At 46.1% G+C, this 14841-nt stretch overlaps 1 protein-coding gene and 1 long non-coding RNA gene across 2 annotated transcripts in view; one reads left to right on the forward strand and one right to left on the reverse strand.

The window, feature by feature from the left end:
- Positions 1-14841, reverse strand: part of LRP6 (LDL receptor related protein 6) — a 158108-nt gene that overhangs the window by 107719 nt on the left and 35548 nt on the right. The window contains exon 3 of the mRNA XM_082255712.1: positions 4918-5115. Coding sequence (XP_082111838.1) covers positions 4918-5115 — 198 coding nt within the window. The remainder of the gene's footprint in view (positions 1-4917; positions 5116-14841) is intronic.
- Positions 1-14841, forward strand: part of LOC309554153 — a 476173-nt gene that overhangs the window by 27209 nt on the left and 434123 nt on the right. The gene's annotated exons all lie outside the window — the stretch shown is intronic.

Below are 14841 nucleotides of genomic sequence, written 5' to 3' on the forward strand. Positions count from 1 at the left end.
GTTGGCCAGAGGATACCCAGACTGTGCCACAAACCTCTGTACCTTCCTGTTGAGAGGAGAGGCAAACAGGTCCACCTGTGGCGTACCCAACCAGAGAAACAACTGATGAAAACACCTCCCGATGAAGTGACCATTCCCCCTGGTCCAACGCCTGTCGACTGAGTTAATCCGCTTGCCCACCCAGAATGTGTACAGCAGAGGGGGCTGGAACAAATCAATCATTCTGCCCACCTTAGAATGCCGCTACTTCCCGACACTTCTTGTGCCCCCTTGGAGATTGTCTGATTGAATTCGGACACCCCTGAAGACAAATTGTCCAATGACTCAGACAAAGTCTCATCGCTCAGAGGTCTAGTACATTGGTCGGCAGTCTGGACTCTTCCAGAGTCTATCAGAGTCCAGAGCCCATGAGCACAATCTGTGCAGAAGACGCTTCCCCACCCGGACAGGCTGGCATCAGTGGTGACAACTGTCCAGTACAGGGGGAGAAAAGGCTATTCCCTGTCGAAGTGCCGGAGAGCGAAGCCACCAGATCATGCACCCTCTCCTACACCGGCTCACCAGGATCAGATTGTCTAGAGACTGTGGATTCTTGTCCCATTTCACCAGAATTTTTTTGCAGAGATCTCGTTTGTGGAACTGTACAAACAGAACCGCCTCAAAAAAGGTAGACACCATCACATGCAAGCCCGAAGGAATGACCGCCTGCTGGACAACAAAAGCGGAATTGCCTCCTGCAATTTCTGGAGTTTTTCCAGTGAAAAACACTCTGGCTGAGGCCGAGTCCAGATAGTAAAGTTTTGTGGACGGAACCAAGGCAGACCCCTGAAGGTTCAGAGTCCACCGAACTCCATCAGAGTTCGCAGAGTAATCTCCAAGTTGTCCATGAGAGCAGTCGTAGACTCCGCTCGCAAAAGACGATCCCCCGCTGACGCACCAATGCTAGTGCCGGGGGCCAACACTTTTGTGAAGACCTGAGGAGCAGAGGCGAGACCAAAGGGTAACGCCACAAACTGATAATGCACCTCACCCATGGCAAAGCGGAGGATGCGCTGGTGACCGGCACATATTGGAATGTGAAGGTAGTTGTCCTTGAGGTCGATAGAAGCGAGAAAATCCCCCTGATGTATGGACGCCACTGCCGTGCTAATTGACTCCATTCAGAACTTCTGTACCCGCACAAAGCAGTTTAGGGCCTTGAGGTCCAGAATTGGATGCACCTTATCCTCCTTTCTGGGGACTGTAAACAGGTTTGCGCAAAACCCCTGAAAACGTTCCGATGTCAGAACCGGGACAATAACCCCTTGAAGCAACAAGTCTTGCACTGCCCCAAAGAGACCCTGTAAGTGATCTGGGGACAAGAGCAGGTTGCAAGGGAAGAACCTTTCCGGAGGATAAGATCGAAACTCGATCTTGTAGCCTGACCGAATAACCTAGTGGACCCACTTGTCCTGTACCAGGGAGGTTCACGGATCCAGAAACCAGCGAAGACGTCCCTCCACGCTAGATACGGGTGAGGGCGATCCTTCATGCAGGGGAAGCCTTGTCCGCAGGTCTGGAAGAGCCTGCTCGTTGCTTGCCAGACCAGGTCCTTTTGGAACCTCTGGTGGAGGCCCTAAAGGGCTTAGATCCCTTGTCTTGAAATCCTAAGGGACGAAAAGGCCTCTTATGAGCCGAGAAGAATTGTCCATGTCTACGATGGGGCTTCTTGCCCTTGGTAGCCTGCGGAAGAAGAGTACTCTCCCCCCCCCCCCCCTGTGAAACCCCTAATGATGTCATCCAAGGAAGCTCCAAACAGGTGATCCCTTACAAAGGGGAAATCAGATAAGGCCTCCTTAGATGTCTGGTCAGCAGACCAGCATTTCAGCCAGATAATCTGCCGAAGGACGACCACTGCTGATACAGACAGCCCAGAAATCAAAAGGAGCCGCATCCAAAGAAGCATGATAGATAAACTGTAGCCCCTGGACCAAGTGATCTGCCAGCTCTGCAAGGGCAGGGGAAAGTTGCTTCTGTTCCAGGTCCCGATGTAAAAATTTAGCCCACTCGGTCAGAGCTTGAGACACCAGGGCAACAGTCTAAGTGCCGAACCAGCCACAGTGAACATATGGCAGGCCAGAGCCTCTGCCCTCCTATCAGCCGGATCTTTAAAGGCTGGGGACTCCTCACCTGGAAATAAGGTAGCTTTATTTAACCTGGAAACCGACAAGTCCACTACAGGTGGTAGCGTCTACTTTTTAGGCAGCTAATCCTCATAAGGATACCGCATAGCAAAACGCTTGCTTAGGGACCACAAGAGTGGGTTTTGGACAACCCCACAGTTTTGTGACAATGTTGTCAAAGTAAGCGGGAAGGGGGAACACCCTCGCCGCTTTGGAGGGCCTGTGGGTGCCAAAAGGGTCCGGCACCTCCCAACGCATCAGCCGCATCCTCCATTTTTAACCTTTCACGCACTGACACAGTCAGTGCATCCACCAGCGCCTTTTTATGCGCGGCTAGAGGAGCCGCGAAATCATCCTCACTATCTGAGCACCTAGGGTGCGTGGACGCAGACTCAATAGGGTGACTTGCGTCCGCGGCATTTGAATCAGATTCAGGATCTGATGAGACAGATGAAGCAGGTGAAGGCGGGGGGACGCTTTTTGCTAGCCCGTTTTCCCAGGACACTAAATACACCTTGGACACTAAGGACTCCAGGACCGCCGTCAGTGCAGTCAGGGATTGTTGGGACCCGGAGGGCCCAGGAGCCTCAGAGGGGATCAGGTGGGGAAAAGTGCTCCAGGAACTCCATTAGTTAAGAGGGAAACCCACACCAAAAAAAAAAAAAAAAAGTGTGCAACACTGCTAGAGGAAAGCTGCGACTTAGGCCGAAGCCAGTTTGTATGCGCCCTCGCAGGCCAGCCCCTGTCCAGTGGGGCTAGGTCGCCACCGACCTAGCGTGCAGCTGAGGCCCGCACACGCTGGCCAGACTAGGGGGGACCCTCTGGATTGGTTTAAAAAATATCCAGTCCCTCGCCCAGACTGGCAGTGGATTGTAGATTCCTACAGGAACAAACAAGGACAGAAAAAAATTCCATGTACAAAAGGGAAAAAATTGCCAGAACTAAAGATCCCAGCAAGGAACTAGGTCCTTATCTCTGACTAGGCAGAAAAACTAGTGCCTACAGCTGAAAGTGGGAGTATACTCCCTGGGACTGCCCATAGGCATAGTCAAGCTTTTTCCTGCCTAGCGTCCTACTCCTGTAGGGGGCAGTACAACACATTGGTATTTATTTTTTTTTTTTTTTTTACTATTTTATAGCAGAAAAGTAAAAAGAAAAAAAAAAAAAAAAAGTTTTCTTCTTCATAATTGTTGCTCTTTTTTGTTTATAGCACAAAATAAAAAACACAGCGGTGATCAAATACCACCAAAAGAAAGCTATTTGTGGGAGAAAAAGGACATCAATTTTATTTGGGTACACCGTCGCACGACCGGGCAATTGTCAGTAAAAGTAACGCAGTGTTGCATCGCAAAAAATGGCTTGGTCATTAAAAGGGGTAAAACCTTCCGGTCCAGGAGTGGTTAAAACAGGGGCCAGGGAATTATATTTACCATAATTACTCTCGTCTATACTGTGCTGGAAGATCTTATTAGTTTTCACCTAGATGTGTGTATCTGTCCTAACAAAGGAGAAAGAGACATCAAGGCCTGAGTGGTAAAATTGTATGTTAACCAGTTCAGCTCTTTGGATGTATGTAGTATGTCAAGAATGAACTGCAAAGCACAAGCTGATATGAAATATATTATTTTTTTTTTTTTTTGAGGTGTAAAAAAACTAAGTAGCCAAGGGATGAATTGCAAACCACTGCAGTGCAAATTCATCCTAAGGGCTTTTAAAGTGGTAGTGAACTCCTGTATTTGATTTTTACCGACAGATAAGCTTATAATAAAAGCATACCTGCATGTTGAATGAATATCTCCTAAACATGCAACTTTTAGGAGATATTCCAGTGAGCAGCAGCCAGTGATATCACCAGTGCATGTGCTCTGAAGGAGCAACGGCATACCTGTACTGTGCCTTTAGAACTCTGTGCCACAGCTGTGATGTCCGCTTGCATCTGTGGGAGAAATGTAATCACGGCTCATTCACAGCCATTCAAGCAGCCGCAGCCCACGAACCCGGAAGGAAGACCTGATGAAGATGGAAGCCTCTGCAGCAGTGAGCGGTGACAGCATGCCGCTGGATGGGCTTTAGCTCAAGGTAAGTCATTCAAAATTTGCTAGTATGCGATGCATACTAGCACATTATGCCTTTATCTTGCAGGGGGAATATTTTTTTTTTTTTAAAGTTTACCAGCGCTTTAAAGCATCACCTACAGAAGATTTTGGGTACTACTGTTTTTCGCCATAGCACAGGCGCACGCAATTTTAAGACTTGGTATCGATGATATTTTACCAAAAAATTGGGTATTCTATTGCGTTTGTACTAAATTCTATTTTTACCTGAAAACAGAGATTGTACACACACACACACACACATTATATATATATATATATATATACACACACACACACACACATACATACATACATACATATAGTCCCTAAAGTATCCCTATGAAGTCTTCAAGTTATTTTCATTACAAGCTGCCTTTGGAGTGGAGTACTACATATGAACCTGCTCCAAAGAAACAACTAGCAAAGTAAGAAATATACTTTATTTTAAGGTATGCTTTGTGAACACACACAAACATAGTGGTGGTTTCCCAAATTTGGATGAAGCAGATTAAATGCAAGTCAGGAGGTCATAGTAAACCAAGGCCATCAGCACTACGCCCAAAGTCTGCTGACACCTTCTTTAAAAGACCTATTTGATCAAACTTTTAGAACAGAACATAGTTGATAAGCCCTGCAATAAATACATCCCCAGCACTTACCGAAATGTGCCATCCAGGTTGGACTTGTGGATGAAACTGAGTTTTGCATCAGCCCAGTAAAGCTTCTGCTCTTCATAGTCCAATGTTAGGCCATTTGGCCAATATATCTCAGAGTCTATAATAACAGATCGCTGTGTCCCATCCATCCCTGCACGCTCGATCTTCGGCACTTCTCCCCAGTCAGTCCAGTACATGTACCTGAAAGACAAAAAAACAGCATGGTAAAAAAAACAACAAAAAGGCAGCAGCACTGTATTTCAACTGATCTCACCAGTAAGGCCTCATGCACACTGGATGCTATCAAAACATCAGTAGAAAGCTGTAGTTTTTTAGTCTTTTTTTTATATATATATATATATATATATATATATATATATATATATATATATATATATATATATATATATATATATATATATATATATATATATATACTACTCCCACAGAAGTTTATGGCTCAAAAACATTGATAAAGGCCGAATAGCCACGTTTTTCTGCGTTTTTAGACTTTTATCAAAGTTAGTGTTTTTACAGCTGAAAAACACCTCTTAAAACCCACTAGTTCTGGGTTTCTTTCCAGACAGAATACACCCCTGCCAGAAACTGCCAACAGCCTATGTGTGCATGGACACATAGGATAACATGCTGGGGAGTTTACTGGCTGCAGAAAAAAAAAAAGTCTGACACCAAAAACAGCTGTAAAAACGTCCAGTGTGCATGAGGCCTAAAAAAAGGTACACAAGAACCTTCAAAGAAAGCACATAAAACTGCAATACATTTGCACATCACAAGTAAAGGAGCACTCAAAAATTCCAACCTGCTACAGTTTCCTCAAAGCTGAAGTTTAATCTGCTTATCTTTTGCCCTCACTGGTTCCTCCAACCTGCTAGATAACACGGACCTTTAGATAAACTGCTAAATACACAAGATATGTGTGTGTGGATATAGTTGTATATCTTATTATGTACAGTGCCTTGAAAAAGTATTCAAACCTCTTGAAAAAAATGTCCACACTTTGTCATGTTACTACCAAAAATGTAAATTTATTTTGTGATTTTATATAATAGACCAACACAAAGTGGCACATAGTTGTGAAATGGAAGAAAAATGATATATGGTTTTTAAAATGTTTTACAAATAAAACATCTGAAAAAGTGTGGCGTGCATTTGTATTCAGCCCCTTTACAGCCCATTCACACTGATCCGACTTGGACCGCGACTTGGTCAGCCTGACAAGTCGCGGTCCGTCACGTCCCATAGTGTAGTACAGGAACGGTTCTAATAGGAGCGACACAAGTCGCTCTGACTTAGAAAAAGGGTCCTGTACTACTTCAGGGCGACCTCGGAGCGACTTGCATAGACTTCCATTATGTGAAGTCCCTGCAAGTCGCTCCGAAAGTCGTGGTGCATGGGAATGCACAACTCGCCCCCGAAGTAGTACAGAGTCGTGTCGCCCCAGTGTAGTACAGAGTTGTGTCGCGAAGATGCCGGCCACTTCCTGGGCCGCCAGGACACTCTTTGTGCCCCCTTGAGTGACATATGCCACAGCCCTAGCATTGTCTCATTGTATCCACACAGGGCGTCCTTGCAGACGATCCGTCCATTGAGACAGTCATCGCCCAAATTTCCAGGATGTTGATCGGCAACCTGGACTACTCCCGAGTCCAGACACCTTGGGCCGAACACACCTCCCCATCTGGACAGGCTGGCATCCGTGGTGATTACAGTCCAATACAGGGGAAGAAAGGATTTCCCCAGACGAAGGGCCGGAGAGCGAAGCCACTATAGGAGAGACTCCCTCAAATCCTGACTCAACCGAATCAGATTGTCCAATGACAGCGGATCCTTGTTCCATTTTATCAGAATCTCTCTTTGCAAAGGTCTGTTGTGGAACAGCACAAACGGAACTGCCTCGAAGATGGAGATCAGACCCAGCACTTCCTGCAAGTCCTGAGTGGTGATCTATGGTTGGACAACAGGAGCTGAACAGCCTCCTATAGCTTCAGCAGTTTTGTTTAAGGAAGAAATACCCGGGCTGACGCCGAGTCCAGCAACAGACCCAAGTAGTCCAGCTTTCTGAAAGTCCAGTGTCCACCCGAACTCCTGCAGAGTTCGCACCGTAACCACCGTAACCTCCAAGTCGGCTTCTAGAGCCGAGGATGACTCTGCACGCAAAAGCAGATCGTCCAGGTAACCCAGTACCGCGATCCCCTTGTACAGCAAAAAGGCCAAAAATGGGGCCAAAACCCTTTGTGAACACTCGAGGTGCTGAGGTGAGACCAAAGGGTAACACCTCGAATTGAAAGTGCTTCTTGTTCGCGTCAAAACGAAGAAAACGTTGATGCCCGACATATATTGGAATATGAAGCGTCCTTGAGATTGATAGAAGCCATCAGAGCTCCTTGATCAAGGAAAGCTACTGCTGTGCGCATGGATTCCATCCAAAATTTCTGAACCCACACAAAGTGGTTCAGAGGTTTGGGATCCAAGATCGGACGAACCTTGCCTTCCTTCCTAGGAACTGTGAACAGATTTGAATAAAAACCCTGGAAACGTTCCGACTCTGGAACCAGCACACAAACTCTTTGTGCTAACAGCTCCTGCAGTGCTCTGTTAGGCCCTGTAGCCACTCTGGAGACCAGCGGAAGTTGGAAGGAAAGAACCTTACCGGAAGCAAGGACTGAAATTCGATCTTGTAACTGAACCGCATCAGTTTGTGGACCCATTTGTCCTGAATAAGCAAGGTCCACAGATCCGGAAAGAAGCAAAGACGTCGCCCCACCCCAGACGCAGGTGAGGGTGCCCCTTCAGGCTGGGGAAGGCTTGTCTGCGGAACCAGAAGCGCCCGCTTTGGACTTATCATTCCAGGGTGCTCTTGGAGCCTCCAGCAAAGTTACAGACGGATCTTGAGCCCTTTTCCTGCGAGCCAGACGAAAGGGCAGCTTGTGAGCCGAAAAGAAGGGACTTTGCTTACGGTGAGGATCCTTGGCTGTGGAAGCAAGGTACTCTTGCCTCCCGTCTTCCATAGAGGCACCGAACAAATGGTCACCTACAAAAGGAAGATCAGTCAGTAACTTTGTAAAAGACATGTCAGCTGACCAGTACTTCAACCAGATCATGCGGCGAAGGATCTCCGCCATCACAGAAACCCTGCCGGCCAGGGGGGGCCGCATCCAGGGATGAATCACAAATATACTGTAGCCCTTGGATCAACTAATCCGTCAGCTCAGAAAGAGGTTGTCGACTCCCCTCCAGATCCTGGCGCAAAACCTTAGCTCATCTTGTTAAGATCTGGGATACCAAGGTAATAGCAAACACCAGTCTTAAAATTGAACCAGCCACAGTGAAAAGGTATCGGACCAGAGCCTCAGCGCTTTTATCCATGGGGTCCTTAAAGGACGGGGAATCCTCCACTGGCAAAAGTGTGGTCTTATTCAGGCTGGAAACCCGAGATTCCCCAGACGGTGGAACCGTCAGTTACTTCAGAAGAGAGACTCCTCCAAGTGATATCTTCTACAAAACGTTTCGGTATGCCAATCATGCGTTTTGGGGAACCCGACTGACTAGAGACAATCTCATCAAAATAGGCAGGAAAAGGAAAAAAAAATCATTCACCTTGGAAGATTTGCGGATGCCAAATTGCAGCATCGTCGCTGACTCAGCAGCAGCCGAGTCCTCCAACCAGCGCTTTTTCATGCACGTCTGCAGAGGACAACTCATCCTCACTATTAGAGCACTCGGGGTGCATGGACGCAGACCCAGTGGGCTGACTCTCGTCCGCAGCGGCCAAATCCACCTCAGAATCTGAGGAAGCAGAGGATACAGATGGGGGGGGTGCTTTTTGCCAGGTCGCCTTTGCAGGGCCATATCTACTTTGGCTACTAGTGACGGCAGGGCTGCCGTCAAGGCTGCCAGGGCAGACTGAGACCCAGAGGGACCCGAAGCTTCCAGGAGTGGATCGGGCGGTAAAACAAGCTCCCCTGGCTCTGTGACCATTAAGGGTTAAGCAGAACCGCTGTTCAGCCAAGAAAAAACATTTTATTTTTTTTTAAGAAAAACAGAAGAGGCCCCCCTCCCCTGTGCACGCTGTGGCACTACAAGAAGCCGCGCTACCGCTGCGCTGTATACGGCAAGGAAGGATAGTGTACCCCCAGAGACTCACCACCCAAGCTGGAAAGCTGAAGAGGAAACGTTGACCTGACACTAGAGGCCACCACAGCCTCAGCACTGTCTCAGACTACTGGAAAATGGCCCCAATGCAAGTCTATGGGGAAACCAAAATCATGGCCGCTGAACTACAGAAACATGGCCGCAGAACCGGAAATCACAGACCACGGAAATATGGCGGCACCACGTGGCGCTGCACGGGACCCTGGACCCCACGTAAAAAAATGAATTTCAGACCCCAGGAGGAAACCCCCCTTAGGACCCCCCCCCCGCACCCAGGTACAGACACCACTAACCGGGACCGACAGCGGCATCACCCACCTCTCCTCCAGCCCAGCACCATGTAGACCCCCTACCCAATATCACTCATGCCCCCAAACAGGGGGGGGGGGGGGGAAGGGGACAGGTTAGGGCATACAAATTTAAGGGGGAACCGCGCAAGGAGGAAAGGGGAATTACAAGGGGGCCTACCATCTCCAGGGGGGTGGCCTGCGACCACCCAAACAATTACGCAATCCCACCGTGCGCTTCATTTAAAGTCCCAAACCTCCCCCCCTTGTATTACATGATTAGGGATGGAGGGACATAGTTTATGGCTGACAGGTGCATACTTGTCTTATTTTATGTTGACCGCTATTGATGGCTGTTACCCTTGGCCCAATGTGGGGTCAACTAGACTTCCCCAGTTACCCCCCGGGGGGTTTATTACACACTTCTTTTTTGCCCTTAACTTGATATCTAAACATTTTTAACATCAATTTTTTGTTGCCCTTGCGGCACCTTTTTGCCCTTCGTGTCGGGGTGTATTGGTCTTGGTTTTTGGGTGGCCCCTGGTACCAACCAGGGAGCTGCGATGCGCGCCGCACGCCCTCCCTTTCTCCCTCTGCCCTCAGCGCGGGGGATCGGGTGGGGGGTGTCGCCGAACATCAGCGCCACGCCTCCCGTCGACGCATGACGTCACTCGGACTTAATTTCCATCATTAGTGCCTTAGTTGGCCCGCGACTTCTCTTCGGTAATTCCTGCCATTCACTTCTCCTGGTCCTTTCTTTCTCCTTTTTCTATTCACGTTTAGCACACTGCTCCTGCTTTGTCCTCTCAGGTTCAGTCTCCTTTTCTCACATTATCCTTTTCCTTTCTCTCCCCTTGGGCTTCCATGTGTTTATGACCATTACTTCATCACGTTTTATGCTCACTTATTTTTGGTTTGTGGCACCTGTATAACAGATGCAGGCTACTTCGCTATATAAATTTCAAATCCTCTACTTTTTCTCCTTACACTTGCTATGTAGCACTATGGCACCTCCATTATGAATATAATTACTCATCACTACTCTCCTCATTCTTATACCCTACATACAGGTCTTATTATGCTGCTACACGGTTTGCTTTTTACTTTATTTCTCTCAAACCCACACTCATCATTTGGTCAACGTACTGCGCCTTGCTCACCTGCCTGTGCGCCCTCAGCTCCCGGGTGGGACATACGAGGGGTCATCTTTATCTCCAATACCATGCACCACCTGACTGCTATGTGAATTGAGAGTTTGGGGGCCTGGCTTCCCTCCTTTCCCCTCTTCAGTTTTCCATCAATATGCCAATTTCTTTATTCATGTTTTATAGATCAATATCATGCACCCACTCTTGATGAAGTGACGATTGGGTCCACGAAACATGTTGAGTCTACGATGCTTCGATATAGCTCATTACTCCTTTATTTGATTTATTGATACTATGATTATACTTTACTACTGTATTATTTTTTGACAAACTTACCTTGTTCGTTTTACGAATGTGAAATTGGGGACTCCTCTACTAGCCTATGTAATTGATTATGCATACTCCATATGTCATGTTTTATACCTGTATGTGCAATAAATGTGTGACCTTTCCTGCCAGCCTAGCTATGTCCCTCTTTTTAAGTCCCAACCCTTTTTGCAAACAATTACGCAGGAAAGGAGGGGGGGCACTACACACCATACCAGTGTCACCAGGCGAGCGCCACTCCCAGCAGTCCACCGCGCCATCTTGGAATGAGGGTGCTGCGGCCTGAGGTACGCTGTGACTCTGGTCATGACTGCTGTCGTGACCAGGGCTATGCGAACTCGCGAGGTGTTTCACTCGCCGGTCAGCCCCCGTCAAGTGGGGCTATGTCGCGGCCAACTTAGTGCAGAGCTAGTAGTTGGGACGTGCTCGCAGGCCAGACTGGGAAGACCGTAAGGATCTAGAATATCCAGTGCATCGCCCAATCCAGCTGTTGACTGTAGTTAACAGGAACAAAAATAAGAAAAAAGTAAAAAAAATTCCATTACAATAGGAAAAAATGCCAGGACCACAGATCCCAGCAGAGAGCCAGGTCCTAACTAGGCAGAAAAAACTGAAGTCCTACAGCAGGAAGTGATGTATACCCTCTGGGACTGCCCCAGGGGCGTAACCAAAAAGGTTTCCACCTAGTCCTATTCCTAGAGAGCAAGAGCATAAGGCCCAATGGTCTGAAAACTTGAAGCTGTGTCTGTCAGTGAACTAAAGAGAAATTAGGTTTCGTGTAATAAAATGGATTGCCACAGGGAAAAAAGTTAAATTTATTTAATACTTCATAGAAAATCCTTTGTTGGTAATAACATCTTCAAGACGTCTCCTGTATGGACAAAATTAGTTGCTTGCATTGCTTAGGTGTGATTTTGGCCCATTCTTCCACACAAAACAGTCAAATCCTGAAGGTTCCATGGGGCTCTTATGAACTCTATTTAGTTCTATCCATAGATCTTCTATTTGGTTCAAGTCAGGTGATTGGCTGGGCCTTTCTAGCAGCTTTATTTTTTCTTTAAAAATCAGCCGAGTTTCCTTGGCTTTGTGTTTAGGATCATTGTCACGGTCATGTCCACCCTCTTTTAATTCTGTTAGATAGCAGCAGATTTTGTTTTTTAAATCAAGAATGTCTTGGTACATTTTTCAATCCATCCTTCCCTCAATGACATGCCAGTACCGTATGCTGAAAAACAGCTCCACACCATGATGTTCCCACCTCAAAATCACTGTTGGTATGGTGTTTTGGGGACGATGTGCAGTCCCATTTGACCTCCAAAAATGATGTGTATTATGGCATCCAAAGAGTTCAATTTTGGTCTCATCTGACCAGACTATATTCTACCAGTATTTCACAGGCTTGTTTAAATGTTGTGCAGCAAACTTTACACGAGCTTCAACAATGGAGTCTTGCGTGGTGAGTATACAGGCCATGGCAGTTGAGTGCATTACTTATGGTTTTCTTTAAAACAATTGTACCTGCTAATTCTAGGTCTTTCTGAAACTCTCCACGAATGGTCCTTGGCTCTTGTACAACCCTTCTGATAATGCTTTTCATTCCTCTGTCATAAATCTTGCGAGAAGAACCTGGTCGTGGCTGGCTTATGGTGAAATTATGTTCTTTCTACTTCCGGAATATGGCCCCAACAGTACTCATTGGAAAATTCAAAGTTTAGAAATCCTTCTGTAACCAATGTCATCAGTATGTTTTGCAACAATAAGGATGCAAAGGTCTTGAGAGAGCTTTATTTTTACCCATCATGAGATGTTTGTGTGACACCTTGGTAATGAGACACCATTTAAGTGGGGGATCGGTTGAGATTGAACCAGCTGTTAGTTTGCACTGACAAGGGGTAGGATTGCTTTAGAATTACTGATTCATTTTAGCTGGTGTCTTGGCTTTCCGTGCCTCTTTGCACCTCCCTTTCTTCATATGTTCAAAACTTTTTACTGTGTCAATCCATTTTATTGCACGTAACCTAATTTCTGAACCTATTTGTTTTGGTTTCCTTGTATGTATGGATTGTTAACGACATGTGGTGAAAATTTCTAGTCAATAGCACCTTTAAAAATATATTTACCTAGACAAACGGTGACGTGTTCGATACTTATTTTACCCACTGTATATGTATTGCAGTCTTGAAGTGGTTATAATCTAAATTTGAATTGCTCTTCTGAAACTCTTTTTATAGTCATGTGACTGGCACAGTACCAATCAAGGCTAGACAGACACAGACTGACACTGTAGAGAGCATAGATCAGAGTAATAGAAGCCCCTCCCAAAGATCTTTCCCTTCAGATACAGAGCAGTGAAAGATCATTTGACCACACAACAGCGCTGCAGGTATAGGGGACTTAGAAAAAAAAAAAAAAACACAGTGGCAAAATATATAATTTATGTGAATTATGAAAATACTTTGGTTTAGTATCACTTTAACACATAACCATACAATGGCAATTGAGTGCCCTGGGTTTAGTGACTCTCAGAAGCTGTTTGGTTATGTTTCATAACCTGTAAATCTACATCGCAGTAAAGTAAGCACATACATAAAAGGGATGAAAGAGTACAAAGTGTAACCTGGCTGCATGTGCATAGAAAGTGTTAACATCACTTGTATATGAAGAATGGGGCTTGTCTCCAGTATGGGGATTATATCACAAGTAAACGCCACAGACAATTACCCTTTGTAGCTGACAAAAAGTTCAGCCTTGAGAAGACAAGTTGAAACAGACAGTTGCGCCACCTCCAATTAGCAAATGATTAAAAGAAATCACCCAGCTTGTATAGTAAACCGCAAAATTTGTTCTCCAATGAACCAAGGGGCAACACAAAAAAGGCTCCTCCCACAGCCACCAATCAGAGACCAAGGGGCAGGGGCAGTGTTGACACTAGAGAATTGCAAGGTGAAATTTTTTATATATTATATATATATATATATATATATATATATATATATATATATATTATATATCTCTATCTATCTATATCTACAGTTGTTAGAAAGAGATAAGCATCATTTTCAGCATGTCCCCGGCATAAAAACACGATGATATAAATAAAGCACCCGATATCCAAAAAAAAAAAAAAAAAAAAAAGAGAAGAAGAAGGGGGTCGCTCTACAGTTGTGAATGTTTTTAGTACTTCACGTGTGGTATTCGTGACCAAAATGTTTTTAGAAACATGGAACATGCTAACCGATAAAAGAATAGTCTTGTTATAGTTTTGTGTCGGCTCACATATATGCGATGACAGACATCGCATGTGATTCGGAGCACATTGCAAATCATATGCGATGTCTGTGCGATGCAAATTCAGCCATACAGATTGTATAGCTGAATTTGCATTGCATTTGGACACAACTCGCACAGGACCCTTTTTTGGGTCCGCACCAGAATCAGATCCCATGGGTGTTCCATGGATATGGAAACCAGCAAAGAGGGCGACCCCTTCATGCGGAGGAAGACTTGTCTGCAGGTCTGGCAGAACCCACTCATGGCTTGCTGGACCAAGACCTCTTAGAACCCCTGGCGGAGGCCCTGGATGGCTTGGATCCCTTGTCTTGAGACCCTGAGGGACGAAAAGGCTGCTTGTGAGCCAAAATGAAAGGCCGCCCATCTGTGACAGGACTCCTTACCCTTGGAAGCCTGAGGAAGAAGACTACTTTTTCCCCCTGTGAGGCCTTTGATGATGTCATCCAAGGAAGCTCCAAAACAGGCAATCCCCCACAAATGGAAGATCGGATAATTTTAGAAGCCTGGTCCGCAGACCAGCATTTCAGACAGATAATACGCCACAGGACCACCACTGAGAGACAATCCAGAAATCAAGGGAGCGGCATCCAAAGCAGCTTCACAGACAAACTGTAGCCCTTGGACCAACTGATACGCCAGCTCCGCAAAAGGCAGGGGGGAGCTGTTCCCCCTCCAGGTCCCAGCGTAGAAGAAGTTTTGCC

Source organism: Pelophylax lessonae, assembly GCF_965119305.1.
Source record: "Pelophylax lessonae genome assembly, chromosome: 4".
NCBI classification, from domain to species: Eukaryota; Metazoa; Chordata; class Amphibia; order Anura; family Ranidae; genus Pelophylax; species Pelophylax lessonae.